Source organism: Elephas maximus, chromosome 7, assembly GCF_024166365.1.
Source record: "Elephas maximus indicus isolate mEleMax1 chromosome 7, mEleMax1 primary haplotype, whole genome shotgun sequence".
Taxonomy (NCBI): Eukaryota; Metazoa; Chordata; class Mammalia; order Proboscidea; family Elephantidae; genus Elephas; species Elephas maximus.
In genome coordinates this window covers 64114600-64130462 of record NC_064825.1, presented here as the reverse complement: position 1 = coordinate 64130462, position 15863 = coordinate 64114600, and the positions used below count along the sequence as shown (strand labels likewise).

General features: G+C 41.9%; 2 protein-coding genes across 4 annotated transcripts in view; one reads left to right on the top strand and one right to left on the bottom strand.

Annotated features, from left to right (window-relative positions):
- Window positions 1–688: 688 nt before the first annotated feature.
- AKIP1 (A-kinase interacting protein 1) lies at window positions 689–11340 on the bottom strand. Of its 2 annotated transcripts, XM_049890333.1 has the most exons (6): window positions 11278–11340; window positions 10824–11051; window positions 10120–10200; window positions 5311–5415; window positions 3293–3364; window positions 689–1118 (listed from the first exon to the last, which is right to left on the bottom strand). In XM_049890333.1, the coding sequence occupies exons 2-6, from the start codon at window positions 11043–11045 to the stop codon at window positions 975–977; spliced, it is 624 nt and encodes a 207-aa protein (XP_049746290.1). In that variant the 5' UTR covers window positions 11046–11051; window positions 11278–11340; the 3' UTR covers window positions 689–974. The 2 variants fall into 2 exon arrangements, with proteins under 2 accessions (XP_049746290.1, XP_049746291.1); XM_049890334.1 differs by lacking the exon at window positions 3293–3364.
- Window positions 11341–11471: 131 nt separating this feature from the next.
- DENND2B (DENN domain containing 2B) overlaps window positions 11472–15863 on the top strand; it is a 220676-nt gene continuing 216284 nt past the window's right edge. For both annotated transcript variants that reach the window (XM_049890316.1, XM_049890318.1), the window contains exons 1-3: window positions 11472–11624; window positions 12103–12306; window positions 14368–14540. The gene's annotated coding sequence lies outside the window, so the exon portion shown is untranslated. The remainder of the gene's footprint in view (window positions 11625–12102; window positions 12307–14367; window positions 14541–15863) is intronic.

Here is a 15863-nt window from a genome sequence, read left to right as displayed (position 1 = left end):
CTCTGTCCATCGGAATCTATTTCTCACTAGGTACACTAATATAGCTCTACTTAAAGCTCCATTTTCATCACACATAATATTAGCATTTTTCCTGAGAAAAGATCTGTTACATTCAAGATGAGATGAATTAGCAGGCAACTAAACTGGGAGATGTAAAAATACTCTTGATGTGGTAGCTTAAAAAAGTCATGACACATCAATGACTTTAAAATCAGCGACTTCTGATCCTTAAAGATACAAACGGCATAAAACTCTTAGGATTTCTTCTCTCTTTTAGGAAGCTAAAGAATAGTGGTGCTAACTACTTGAGGAGGAGTTACAAAAAGTGGCTGACAAGGCTTTTATCTTCAATGGAGGGAGGCAGAGTACAGGCCACAGGTGACAGTCAAGTAAGCAGCAGCAGCTTCACCCCATTAAGACTTCCCAGCAGATGAGTGGCAGGAAGGCACCTCTGTCATCAGGGGCACAGGAGTGTCGCAGCCCTGCCCAGGGCTCCCTGTCACGGGCCTGGTGAGATCTGCTGGGGGGTGTCTTCTCCACAGAAGCTATAGGATGTGGTCTGTATGCTTTGGGCAAATGTGTCCACAGCCTCTCTGCTATTGTTTCATAAAGCCTACAGTTACACATCGAGCTACATTTTATTTCACCTCTTAATACTAATAAAATAGAATTCTCTTTATTTCCAAATCTCTCCCTTTATTATCATAATTAACATTTGCTTGGAAAGCAAGCACTAAAAACTGCTCAGACAGCATCATTACATTATTACTTTCAGGCAAAAAAGCGTGGAAGTCTTCCACACACTTTGGTTAAAAAAGGCACTGAGACAGGCACTTCAGTTCCCAGGAAGGCTGAACCTCTATAGTCAGCCCTAAAAGCAGAATTAATGTGTAAATATTAAGAGACTCATACAGTGGCTTCATTCTCCTGGCTACTTAAAAAGAGGTGATGTGAGGCCCAGGTGATGGTCAGCATCATATGGGGAAGACCAAGTCCACACTCTGTCCTGAATCAACTGCTACCACTTGAGTCTTCTTGGTTAAGTCATTCAGACCCACGGTGACAGAATAGGTCCCTGGGTATACTTCTATGTAGAGGTCCTTAGAGATGTTCTCTGCCTGAAATGAAAAGATATTAGCAGTTTAGACATATACCAATGTCGTCATTGTGCACCAGAGGTGCAATGGAATGAAGCATTAACAGAGATAGAGCTCCTGTTTTCAAGGTCGGGCTTGGCCACACAACAGCACTGTCATCTAAGTAAGTCTTGGCCTCTCGTGCTTGTTTCCTTATTTCTAAAACGGACAATATCTACCTCACAAATAAGCACGTATATGGAAGCTAAAACTCTGTAAATGTTGAAGTATTATAGGAACATGAAGGACTATAAGAACAGCACTCTAGTTAAAGCAGAAAGGTAAGAATAAGGCAGAGGGAAAGGCTAATGACCGCTGTTTGGGGAATCAAAAGTGGACAGTGTTAGCATAAAATGGCAACAATGGCAAGGCACCTTGGAATAGTGAGAATCATTCTTTTTAACTGTGTTTTGCTAAATTCATTATCAGGAAGATGAAACATTTCTCCTAAAGCTGAGAATACTATGTGTCCATTCCATTCTGTCACTGAAGCAGCAAATTAGCTGGCTAGCAAAAGCCCTCCCTTGGAGGATCGGTTCTCCTATCGTGCAAAACATTGGAAGCTGGAGATAATGGAAAAATTTCTGTTGAGAGCTGCAGTGAGCACAAACCATCCTCCAAGGATAGACTTCACACATGGCTAAGAAGCGGGTCATGGCAGGTGTGCTGGCAGCAGATAGGTCCCAGTTCAAATAGCGGAAAGACAAAGTCACAAACCAGAAACGAGCCTACAATTAAACGCCAAAGTGACAGCTGGAATGCCACTATATGCTTACTTAGTGCTGGGAAGGATCCACAGGCAGAAGTTGCCATTTCTACCACCAGACCCAAGGGAATACAACTGCATTACTAACTAGGAGAAATAAACGAGAATATTTATACTTTTATGAAATTCCCCACCCCCCCACCTTGAAGATCAATTTGAAGCCAGTTTTTCCCAAAGTTTCTTTAGGTTGTATCCTTTGTTGCCCAGTTACTACAAAACTGCAGGGTCTATTCTCATGTAGCTGATGGGAATGTGTATGAGAGTGCCACAACTAGTCACTGGTTGTCAACTGTGTCAATCAACAAAGGCAGGTTTCAGGAACTACGGCTGTATAGGAAGTGCAGAAAGCCAAGGATGCTTCATTTGTTTTCATAAAAGGTGCAAGTCAGCATCTGTGATTCTAACATTGCGGAACATTAGAAGTTCAGCATTACCAAAGATCAGCAAGTGTCGGAGGCATCTAAACTGAACAACTGTACTAAAAGTAGAATATTCTTAGTTGCTACTATTCTAGTATATTCTGGATCCTGGCTAGTAGCAAACTAAACTTTTATATACAAACAAAAACAAAACCAATTATTGCAGCAACGTGCTGAAGCTCCTTTCCTGAGAATTCTGGCCCTTCAAAGTTCCAAAAGATTCCGTTGATTCATGAACTAATCAGTGCTCTATCCTAAAAATGAACTCATCAGTGTGTTTTTTTTGCATTCCTTTTTTTTTTCTTAAATTTTTATTGAAGTGATATATATCTAAAAAAAAAATTAGCCATTTCAACCATTTTTATGTGTACGATTCAGGGACATTACATTTACCATGTAGTGTAACCATCACCACTATCCGTTTCCAAATGTTTTCATCACCCTTAACTGGAATTCAATACCCTTTTTTTTTTTTTTAAAGCAATACCTCCCCATCAATATCTGTTTTCACAGAGAAACATCTGTGGAAAATGGGAGCAAATCCCTTCAAATGTTTTGGAACCTGATCTAACCAAATGTGTATGTTTCAGAATTTCAGCAATGATATTCACTTTGTAAGCAGGAGGGTCAGGCCTCTCCTGCTGTGTGAACAGATGGCGGAATTCCAGCTGGACCCAGTGCTCGCCCAGCTGAGCTGTAGTAACTGAGATGGGAATACTTCACATTCTTTACAACCACACTATGAATTCAGGTACAAACAGTATCTTGGAAGCTTCAGGTGAAGGAAGGCTACCAAGAAAACATAATTTCACACTGACCCAAAATGCTATGCACCCTTTCCCAAGTGTAAGAACATCCCAACTTAAAAATACTACAGACTCAGTATAGAAGGCCCTATGATAAGCCAGGCCAACTGGCTAATGGAATTGCAATAGTGGTGAAGCCCAGTACATTAGAAGTTCTGTACTCACGGGTTGGGATGCCTCTAGACCACACTGTGATGCTTGACGGATGCCTTCAAGACCAAGGGATGTGTCTTGTCTCTGAGGAGACAAGTACAAACACTGACTAATGCCCAAGCTTTGACTCCTGGATTGTAAAGAGAAATTTTCTCCTGCATTATTGTTGTTTTGTGCCCTTGAGTCAATTCTGACTCATAGTGACTCTTCCAAGACAGAGCGGAACTGCCCCATAGGGTTTCTGAGACTGTAATCTTTACGGAAGCTGATGGCCACATATTTCTCCCATGGAGCAGCTGGTGAATTCAAACTGCTGAGCTTTTGGTTAGCAGCCAAATGCTTAACCACTGTGCCACCAGGGCTCCTCCTACATTATTAGGAACTAACAATTGTTCGTTCAGCTTTTTCTAAGTTATCAAGGCTCTTTTAATAACATTTGCCATGATTACTTTTGGTCTTTGCAGTCAAATCTGGTTTGAATCCTATCTCTGCTGTTTACTGAGAGAGACAGATGACCTTCTTTAAGCACTGATACTTCCAGCATGAATTCAGCCCTCGGTTATATGCCTGTACTCACTCGTCCATCCTTTTCCTAAATCCCTCGATCCTAATGCCCAATAGCCAGGGAAGTCAAGAATTCCACTTGTGAATTAGACTCTGGACTTAAGTTTGCAATCTTTGAGTACAATTGAGAGAGTTTAAAACAAAAATCTCCTCAAAAACAAAAAACCATTCCTGTTGAATCAGCTCTACAAGTAGACTCTTTGGCTTTCTGCAAAATGACATGCAGTAAAAAAAAAAAAAAAAATTTATAGTGAGAGGCCTGTCATTTTTATTATCTTTAGGAAAAGTATTATGTTAAAACCAAGACCTCCTCCTTGCACTTCCTTTATATAAGTTTTCGAAGATATACTAGGAGCCCTGTGGCGCAGTGGTTAAGTGCTTATCTACAAACCAAAAGGTCAGCGGTTTGAACCCACCAGCAGCCCTGCGGGGGAAAGATGTGGCCATTGGCTTCCATAAAGATTACAGCCTTGGAAACCCTATGGAGCAGTTCTACTCTGTCCTATAGGGTTGCTGTGAGTTGGAGTTGACTCCAAGGCACACAATAACAAAAGACAGGATAATTATCACCTACCTTATAGTAAAATATGACATTATTAAAATGATCTCCTTCCTATTTTTTTTTTTTATCTTTAGTTATACAAAAAACCCAAACCCATTCCCATCAAGTCGATTCTGACTCATAGTGACCCTACAGGACAGCACAGAGCCACCCTATAGGGTTTCCAAGGAGTGGCTGGTGGATTCAAACTGCTAAGCTTTTAGTTAGCAGCCAAACTCTTAAGCACTGCACCACCAGGGCTCCATATTGAGCTATAAAAGAATATGATTAAAGCTCTTTAAGCCTGCCGAAAATCCCATGGCCCAGGATGACGGGTTCAACTGAAGATCCTACAGTGGCATCAATCTTACAGTTTTGGACCAAATCCCATTTCATGTTCATTGCTGTAAGTTCTCTAAGGCTTCATTTCCGTTGAGCACTATAACACTGGGTCACACAGATATCCAATAAACACAAAGTCCAGCATGAGCTCCCTAATACAGGGTGTCGGATCTTTTTTTTTTTAATTGCTATTGAAAGTATACACAGCAACACATACACCAACTCATCACTTCTGCATGCACCATCCAGTGACACTGATTACATTCTTCAAGTTGTGCAGCCATTCTCGCCCTCCTTTTCTGAACTGTTCTTCCCCCATTAACACGATCTCACCACCCCTAAACTTCCTATCTGACCTTTCGAGTTGCTGTTGTCAGGTTGATCCCATATAGACAGTTCTTCAAAAGAGCACAATGTTCAAGGCAAACATTCTTTACTAAATAAACTAGCTTATCATTTGGTTTAAAGAAGATTCCAGGGGATATTTTTGGTTTAAGTTTAAAGATTATCTCAGGACAACAGTTTCAGGGTCTCACATCTTAGGAGGCTGAGGACACAGCGGAGGACAGCTGAGAACACACACCTGACCGTTCCTCGTGTCTGAGTGCCACGACCCCTCCGACTTCCCTCTGTGGTAACGATAGACATGGGTTGCCCCTCCTTCCTCTGGCACAGAAGAATAGTATTTCTAGAGAAGTAATGTGAGAGATGTTAGGTAACCACGCAGTCTGGTCAAATTTTCAAAAAAAAAAAACAAAAAACCCCTCTGATACTTGGGCAAAGTGTGATTAAAGGAGGCAAGAAAGCAAAGGTAAGTTACCTGCCCTCTTGACAGGCATCTGAAGTCATACAACAAACCCTAGCCCATGTAAAGTGGCTACAAAGAAGGAAACTGAATTTCACATTGCTTTGCTGCCATCTGCTGCCTCTGCAGGGCAAGAGCTCTGGCCCGCTAAAGCTGGGCAGGATCATGCTCTCTGCCAGGTTAAATATTCACATCTTTGCCCCCAAGTCAAATACACATCCCCTTGTATCGCTTGTCATGACAAATTCTGAATAGTTCCATGTTTATCGTGTAAGTCTCAGACAAGGACAAGGGAAGACAGACTTGTCGAAATTTTAGAAATACAGCAGTAAATGTAACCTAAACCCAACAGCTATGCAGCCTTTCTCATGCTCCCTGTGCAGGGAGTACAGAGAGGTCTCCAGTTTAAAGGAAATAATTCAAAGGATCAGAAAGCAGTTACATTTTTCTTATCCACTTCCTTTCTCCCCCTCAAAGTTAACCTTGGACTTGTCCTTGATTATGACTAATGATGAGGAAAGCTTACTTGTTTTGAATATAGTGTAGGGACAGTGTCTAAGGCACGTGACCAGAAAAATGAGAAGCTAGGGGAAGCACTTCAGGACACGGATCTAATCATGTATTCTAGAGGCTGCTTCAAAGTTGTAAAGGCGAACCCAGAAGAGTGTTCCTAATTCAACCTGTAGAAAGCCAAGGGACTCTGAGGCTCCATTCCATAGTGGAACTTGAACTGAAGCATGAACTGAAAACCAAAGTGAAGAACACCAATTTGGTAAACCTCAAGCCAAATAAAAATATTATTTCTTTTATTGAGCCATGAACCAAAGTTTTTTTTTTTTTTGAAGTTAATCACTTTACAGAAGATTTGGAGGTATAGATTTTTCTAAAATCACTTAACAGAACAAATAAGAACATAAAAATATTCTTTGAAGCATATCTCATTGGCTGGCATCCTGTTCTGGGAGTCCCAGGGTTTTTTTTTATTATTATTATTTTTAAAATTTTTACTGTGCTTTAAGTGAAAGTTTACAATCCAAGTCAGTCTCTCAGACAAAACTTATATATACCTTGCTATATACTCCTAGTTACTCTTCCTCTAATGAGACAGTACATGCCTTCTTTCCATTCTCTATTGTCCTGTCCATTAGGCCAGCTTCTGACCCCCTCTTTCCTCTCATCTCTTCTCCAGACAGGAGCTGCCCACATAGTCTCCTGTGTCTATTTTAGCCAAGCAGCTCACTGTTCACCAGTATCATTTTCTATCCCATAGTCCAGTCCAATCCCTGTCCAAAGAGTTGGCTTTGGGAATGGTTCCTGTCTTGGGCTAACAGAAGGTCTGGGAGACCATGACCTCTGGGGTCTTTCTAGTCTCAGTCATACCATTAAGTATGGTCTTTTTATGAGAATTTGGGGTCTGCATCCCACGGCTCTTCTGTTCCCTCAAGGGTTCTCTGTTGTGTTCCCTGTCAGGGCAGTCATTGGTTGTAGCCGGGCACCATCTAGTTCTTCTGGTCTCAGGCTGATGTAGTCTCTGGTTTATGTGGCCCCTTCTGTCTCTTGGGCTCATAATTACCTTGTGTCTTTGGTGTTCTTCATTCTCTTTTGCTCCAGGTGGGTTGAGACCAATTGATGCATCTTACATGGATGCTTGCTAGCGTTTAAGACTCCTGACGCCACTCTCCAAAGTGAGATGCAGAATGTGTTCTTAATAGATTTTATTATGCCAATAGACTTAGATGTTCCCTGAAACCATGGTCCCCAAACCCTTGCCCCTGCTACACTGGCCTTCGAAGCATTCAGTTTATTCAGGAAGCTTCTTTGCTTTTGGTTTAGTCCAGTTGTGCTGACCTCCCCTGTATTGTGTTGTCTTTCCCTTCACCTAAAATAGTTCTTATCTACTATCTAAATAGTGAATACCCCTCTCCCTCCCTCCCTCCCTCCCTCCCTCCCCACTCTCATAACCATCAAAGAATATTTTCTTCTGTTTAAACTATTTTTCAAGTTCTTATAATAGTGATCTTATACAATATTTGTCCTTTTGCAACTGACTAATTTCGCTCAGCATAATGCCTTCCAGGTTCCTCCATGTTATGAAATGTTTCACGGATTCATCATTGTTCTTTAATGATACGTAGTATTCCATTGTCTGAATATACCATTATTTATCCATTCATATGTTGATGCGCACCTTGGTTGCTTCCATCTTTTTGCCATTGTAAACGGTGCTGCAATGGACATGGGTGTGCATATATCTGTTCGTGTTAAGGATCTTATTGCTCTAGGATATATTCCAAGGAGTGGGATTGCTGAATCATATGGTAGTTCTGTTTTTAGTTTTTAAGGACGCGCCAGATCAATTTCCAAAGTGGTTGTACCATTCTACATTCCCACCAGCATTGTATAAGTGTTCTAGTCTCTCCACAACCTCTCCAACATTTATTATTTTGTGGTTTTTGGCTTAATGCCAGCCTTGTTGGAGTGAAATGGAATCTCGTTGTAGTTTTCATCTGCATTTCTCTAAATGGCTAATGATCGTGAGCATTTCCTCATGTATCTGTTAGCTACCTGAATGCCTTCTCTAGTGAAATGCCTGTTCATATCCTTTGTCCATTTTGTAATTGGGTTATTTGTCTTTTTGTAGTTGAGTAATCTGCAGTATCATGCAGATTTTAGAGATCAGACGCTGATCGGAAATGTTATAGCTAAAAACTTTTTCCCAGTCTGTAGGTAGTCTTTTTACTCTTTTGATGAAGTCTTTGGATGAGCACAGTTGTTTGATTTTTAGGAGTTACCAGTTATCCAGTTTCTCTTCTGGATTGTTGATAATGTTTTGTATACTGTTTACACCATGTATTAGGGCTCCTAATGTTGTCCCTATTTTTTCTTCCATGATCTTCATTGTTTTAGATTTTATATTTAGGTCTTTGATCCATTTTCAGTTAGTTTTTGTGCATGGTGTGAGGTATGGGTCTTGTTTCATTATTTTGGAGATGGATATCCAGTTACGCCAGCACCACTTGTTAAACAGACTTTCTTTTTACCATTTAACTGACTTCGGGCCTTTGTCAAATACCAACTGCTCATATGTGGATGGATTTATGTCTGGATTCTCAATTCTGTTCCATTGGTCTATGTATGTGTTTTTGTACCAGTGCCAGGCTGTTTTGACTACTGTATAATAGGTTCTAAAATCAGGTAGAGCGAGGCCTCCCACTTTGTTCTTCCTTTTCACTAATGCTTTACTTATCTGGGGCCTCTTTCCCTTCCATGTGAAGTTGGTGATTTGTTTCTCCATCTCATTAAAAAATGTTGTTGGAATTTGGATTGGAATTGCATTGTATCTATACATTGCTTTTGGCAGAACAAACATTTTTACAATATTAAATCTTCCTATTTTTATCCATGAGCAAGGTATGTTTTTCTATGTACGTAGGTCTCTTTTGGTTTCTGGCAGAGTCACAGGGATTGCATAAAAGATGTAGAAAGATCAGAGATTTTTTTGAGATCTTAACATATAAAACAAGGTAATCTCTTATTTCTCCCCTATCTACCGGCATCCTTACCACCATGTAAGACTCAGAAAATGTCTAAGCTAGAAGAAACCAGAGTCAGTTGTAATTCACAGAAGATAGGGAGTACCTGTGATGCAGGTAATTTCCTTGTATCTGGCTGGCCTACCTTCAACATTCCTCCAAAGTACTTAAAGGCGACCTATGTCTTGAAAAACTCTGAGAGGAAGAGGGACTCTAAAACCTTTGTTCACTCATTTCAGTGAATGGTACCATAAATCTCACCTATATCCTTTATGCTCAGTTTAAGACAATTTTCTGGTGTTTATCTCTCAGTAGAAATCAAGAAACAAACTGTTAAGGCTGAAAAGGACTTCAGAAGAATCTTCATTTTATAGATGGGGAAGGTAAGGCCAAGAGAGACAAAGAGGTCTAAGGCATTCTAGATAGTTAAGTGATAGAACATGGGTCTGACTCCTGGGAAGCTGGTCCTTCCATTAAGCCACATGACACCCCTCTGCCCCCTCCCCCCAGGATGCTGCACCTGCTTCGTATAACACCCACTTCTGTCACCAACAACTGATATTGACTCAAAGTGACATACTTAAAAATTACTTTTACCAGGAACATTAGATGTTGGAGGTTGAGGTCTAATGTGGCGATTTTGTTTCTGTTTCTGTTTTTGATTGTTTCAATACATTCTGAAAACAGAGACTCAGTTCCAGTTTAGAGTAATCCTCAAGGTTTTTTAAAACTTTACTTGGGTTCAAAATTAAACATGTACACACTACTTATATTTGGTCTTGATTGTTTTGGAATTCAACAAATAAGCATTAATGAGGGCAGAGACCTTTTATGGTTTGTTCACTGCTATATCCTCAACAACACCTACAATTAGACATTGAATAAACACTTGCTGAGTGAATTCTAACTTGGATTTATCATCTAGCTTAGGTCTTTATCTGATCACAATGGTTGCTCAGGGCAGGATAAACAGTCTTCAGGTTGTCCCTAAATTCCAGAAAGATCCACACTGTGATCCTTCAGCTGCAGCATCAGCAGGCTTACACCAACTTACCCCACACTGACTTGAAGCATAGTCCATGAATTCAGCCATTGTTCTGAAGGAAGCACTGAGGGTTGGGTATCCTTCTTCTCCCTGTTTGAATAAATGTCAAGTCACAAGTGAGGTCAGGGATTTCCTACTGGGGAACGAAGCCATTTTGGGAATGGCCTCCTTTTACTTTTGGACAGGCCTCTACAAATTGAGAAGCCCTGGTGGCACAGCGGTTAACAGCACGGCTGCTAACCAAAAGGTCGGCAGTTCGAATCCACCAGCCGCTCCTTGGAGATGCTATGAGGCAATTCTACTCTGTCCTATAGTGTCACTGTGAGTCGGAATAGACCCGACAACGGGTTTCGTTTCGTCCACAAGTTGAAGTCATAAGTAGGGTATTACTGAGAAGGAGTTTCACCGATAAAAGGAATACATAGATATGCATTGTATCCAAGATCTAAAAGGTATGTTTGCTAGCTTTCCTCTGATACCAAATGGTAATACGTAAGAATTAAAAAAAAAAAAAAAGTAACCAACCAATCTCAAGCGCGACTGGTATCCTACAAGTACCCAATAAGAATCTGTGAAACGTAGAGTTATCAAGGTTGTTTGCATTCACTGTGTCTGGGGATCCAAGGCCTGATACCTTCCAGCCTCGGCCAAGGACAAGATTCCTCCTCTGCTAAGCGAATGAATGGGTTGGTGCCCCGCACTGGGACCCTCACCTTTCCAGGGAGAAAGCGCTGGGGGCCGGCTGCCAGCCGTTTTTCTCGGTCGGGCCCCTCTGGGGCAAGAACCCCCATGCTGCCTTTGGGGAGCTCCAGGGAACGCCAGTTCACCGCTCTCCTCTTGGCCCGCTCCAGCACTTCTTGGCCCAGCCTAGCCGAACGCTGCAGACTACGTCGGTCCACCCCGTTCAGCGCCGCGGCCGCCAGACAGCTGTCCATGTCTCCCTGGGCGGGCACATACACACACACGTGTGGTCAGTGGCGCTGCCACGGCCCTGCTCCAGCTCGGGGTTCTGCCTTAGGCCCCCGCCCCCCCCCCGCGCCCCGGCGACGACCGCTCCCCTCTCCGCCCCTAACGCGCACTCCAGTTGGCGCTAGGCCTAGGACTAGACTGTGCGCGCCCACCCCATCCATTTCCATCTCCCCTTCCCCTCTGGGGGGAGCCTCTCACCCGGCCCTCCTATGCCGGCGCATGCGCTCAGCGCTGTCACGGAGACGGGGGCTGACTTTGGAGCTTTTGGCGCAGGCGCAGCAGGCGACGGACGGGGGCGGGGCGGGGCGAGGCGGGCAGCGCCCACCACGCCTCCTGCATCCGGGCGGCGGCCGGTGCGAGCCGGTCGTCCGGCTAACTGTCCAGTGCAGGGGGCGGGGCAGGGCCTGGCGGCGTGCGGGGACGGCGCGGCGCGGGCGTCGGAGTCGAGCTGGCTGCCAGGGCCTGCTTAGTGTGCAAGCTATGGGAGCCCCTCGGCCGGGACCTAATCTTAGGTGTCTTCTCCGCTACTTTACTTGATGAACCTGGTGTGTAAAATCAGGTGGTCTGCTGTTGGGCAAAAAAATTGGGGGAAATAGGACAAGTGACTCCAGGCGACTCCTTCTGCCTGGTCTATACTGTTGGGTATCGCCACTCTAAAACCGCTTTGTTTGAGGGTACGGTTAGGATGGGCTAAACAGCGCGGAGGCACAGTGACGTTTGGAGAGGGGAACCCTGACCAGCAGTGTGACAGGCGACGGTCGGCGCTGGGACGCGCGGCCCCCGGCTGGAAGGGGTGTTTCTGGCCCGTAGGGGCCGAGGAGCGTCTGAGGGGTTGTAGGATGTCTCGTAGTCGCCTCGTGGCGGTTTCCTCACCACTCCAGTGAGAAGCAGGGATTCACACATTTTTGGAGGGCTCTTATCTTGAGGATTCGAATCCACTTTTCAAGATTATTTGTACCATGTGCTAGTAAGGAACTGTGTGCATAGTTACCTTTCACTCCTCTCCACTTGGTTATGTAATAGGAGATATAGCCCAAGATCTCACTGCTAATTGGTGACTCAACTACACCATCCTGCGTGCAAGACATTGGTGCTCGGGAGGGACCAGGTTAAGAGACACTGCTCAGTGGGAGCCACTTTAAGGGACGCAGAACAGGCTCAAGGAAATCCTCGACCCTCAGCTAGTCTTCTCAGCAGATCCTTGGATTAGCAGTTCTGAACTACTAAGTGAGTATTAGGATATTACTACAACCTCCACCTGTATTTGTACTTTTGCTCATTTCCTTTCATAAAAAAGAATAACACTCGAGTGAAACTTTTATCCTTGGGATATTTTTTCGTTATATGAGTGTTCTAAACCTTTCTTCCGTAAATAACTGTTTTATCAAGAACTTTCTTTAGAACGTAGTGGTTAAGTGCATAGAGTCTGGAATTTCAAATCCAAAGACCTGGGTTTGAATCCTGACTCTGGCACTTTTTTGCTATGGGATTTTGGGCGCGCAGATTACTTAATTTCTTTGAACCTCACTTATTCTCATCTCCTTAACCGAGAGATACCAGCAGTACCAACTTTCCTATGCTGTAAGCTCCTCGAAGGCAGGGACCATATTCATCTTGTTTACGAAGTTTAAGATGCATCCAGCATTTTATCTGTCACAGTAGGAGGTAAAAATAGCTGTTGAAGGAATGAATTGGGTTGTCATAAGGATATTGTGAGAAAATTCATGTAAAATGCTTAACACAGTGCCTTGTGAAAAATAAATGCTCTGTAGATTTAGTTAGCATTATTATATGCCATCACTGACCTAGGAGTTGTGGAGAATAGAAAGTGGATCAGACTAAAGAAGACTCAAAAAGAAGAGATGACACAAAATCCACAATGCCAGGAACAAAATATTGTGACAGGCCGTAAAATTGATACAGATAAAATACTATGAAGTTCAGAGGAGAAAGAGATTATTTTTAGCTAAGAGGATCAAGAAAGGCTTTGCAGACAGAGAAGGGAGCATTTGAAGGATAGCCTAGGAATTAATGAAACAAGAAACCAAACCTACTGCTGTCAAGTCCATTCTGACCTATAGCGACCTTATGAGAGAAAACCAAAAACCAAACCCATTGCCGTTGAATTGATTCCGTCCCATAGCAACCCTACAAGACAGAGTAGAATTGCCCCCATAGGGTTTCCAAGGAGCAGCTGGTGGATTCGAACTCCCAGACTTTTGATAAGCAGCCAGGATCTTAACCACTGTTCTGCCAGGGCTCCCTTATTAGAGTAAAAAAAACTAGGGATGGTTAAAATACCTGTTAACAGCTTTTATAATGAGTGTGGTTGGAAGTGAAACAGAATTTAGTCTTATTATTTATGGATTTCAAGATCCTGGCTCCATAACTTTTAGTTTTGTCTGTGGAACCATGAGCTGGTTACTTAACTTTTCTATACTGTACCTTAATTTTGTCATCTACAAAATGGGAATATCATGGTACATTCCTCATAGGGGTGTTGTGAGGATTAAATAAGTATATATAAGTGCTTTGAGTAGTACTTGGCACATAGTAAGTGCTTAATAAATATTAGCTAGTAATATTATCATACTCATACTGTAGCCTGGTTTCCTAAAATATCTTCATGTACTTTGTGCTTCAGGCACATCACTATTTTCTTCCCCAGGGTTCTACTGCCCCACCCCCTGCCCCCAATCTATTCCAGTTGAAGTATTACTTTCTTTTTGCTTGAAACTTTCTCCAGCTATTCTCAGTGACCACTTCTCTTTCAACAGAATCTTTAAGAAGTATTGTGACTTAATTTATAAGTGTGACATATTTAGTTATGGTTCATCCTCTCCCAATAGCTCTGAACTCCTTGAAGGCAGAAATTGTTCTTTGTTTGATTCTGCATATACAGGGTTTATTAAATAGTGGGTATTCAGTAGACATTTGTTAAAGTGACTCAGATTTAACTTTTCAATTTAAGTAGATACCTGCTAAGCCAGATAATTAAGTTAGCTTTTTAAAATCTACCTACATGCACTTTAATAAATGTAATAAATATTCAATTGTGACTACATTTCCCCAGAATACAACATTTAGAAGTATATGTGAAAGAAAATGCTTGGAATAAAACTGAAACCTGAAGACTGACACTATATTAAATTTTAGCAGTTCTACTCTGTCCTTTAGGGTCCTTGTGAGTCGGAATCTACTGAACAGCAACAGGTTTGGTGCTTGATTTTATAATTTCAAGGCTTGCCGTGCAAACCACAGATTGAAAGAATCTTTTTTTTTTTTAAGACTGAATAGTAATAACAATGGAACACAACCTACCATCAGGATTGTGGATCAAACACAGCCCAAGCCATTTACTTCTGAAAACCACTAATGAGACTTGGAAATGGAACAGCAAATGGAGGAGGGGCAACTAGTCAAGAATGTGCCTGGACATCTGTGGAGAAGTAAACTTGTTGGTATGTGTCTTTCATGACCTCTCTCTTCACAAGGGTAAATTCATTACAGAAAACAGATGAAAGTTATTTGTCTAGGTTACATGTTTTGTCGGAATCAATGAGTTGGAGAGGTCTTTATTCTTGAGCTCTGAGAAGAGCTTGGTGCTGTATTTCTTTGGGACTGTTTGAGAAGAAAAAAACAAGTCTTTTTCTCTATGTGAAAAGAGCAAAAAAGAGTTAAAAGCCTAGCATGCAAAAGTGGGTATCCTGCCAAAGTTAGGCAATGATTTATAGTGTACATACCTGAGAAAGTAGAAATCGTTTTATTTGACAGGTGGTATTTTTATTTCTTTATTAGACTTAGGAGCTTTAGAATCATTATAGCTTTGTAAAGTAGCGTTACAGTCTGAGTCATTAGATCATTCATTTTGTCTGATTACATCAGCTCATTGGGTTATTAGGGAATGAAAGAAACTTATTATCAAAATTGTCATCTTGATTACATAGATTAAAAAAAATGAATCAAACTTCTGAGAATTAGTTTTCACAACCTGTTAAAAATTGACTGGAAATTTCAAATTGGTTGCAGAGTAGAAATGAAATATCTTTAATAAAACCATCAGAAATTAAAGAAATAGTAATTTTGGGAAGTATAAACTGTTAAAATTCATGTAGAGTTTTTTTTTTAAAAGCTGCTTAGTTTCCAAGGAGCGCCTGGCAGATTTGAACTGCTGACCTTTAGGTTAGCAGCCATAGCACGTCACAACTTAAATATCATAAAACTCACCTGACCTGAGTGTATTCAATAATTTTTATCAAATTTAGAGAGTTGTGCAAACATCATCAAAGTCTGGTTTTAGAGCATTTCTGTCACCTAAAAAAGATTCCTTGTTGTTGTTGGCTGCGGCCGTGTTGACTCTGATTCCTGATGACCTTATATACAACAGAATGAAACTTTGCCCAGTTCTGCGTCATCCTCACAGTCACCAGCATATTTGAGTCCGTCGTTGCAGCTGTTGTGCCAGTCTATCTTACCAAGGGTCTCCTACACCGTCTTTGGCCTTCTACTTCACCTAACATGATGTCTTCCTCTAGTGATGGATCCCTCCTGATGACATGTGCAAAGCAAATGAGTAGGCCAGTGTTCTGTTGTGGTTCATAAGATTTTCATTGGCTAATTTTCAGAAATAGATTGCCAGATCTTTCTCTCTAGTCAGGGATTGTAAATTTGAAAAGAAGCTTTGATTCCGTAGGAAGGTGCTATGGGACTGGGAGAGACAGATGCCAGCCATACCTAAAAGCAGAATCTTTGATGTGGTGAAAAAATGTGAAGTTGTTCACTAC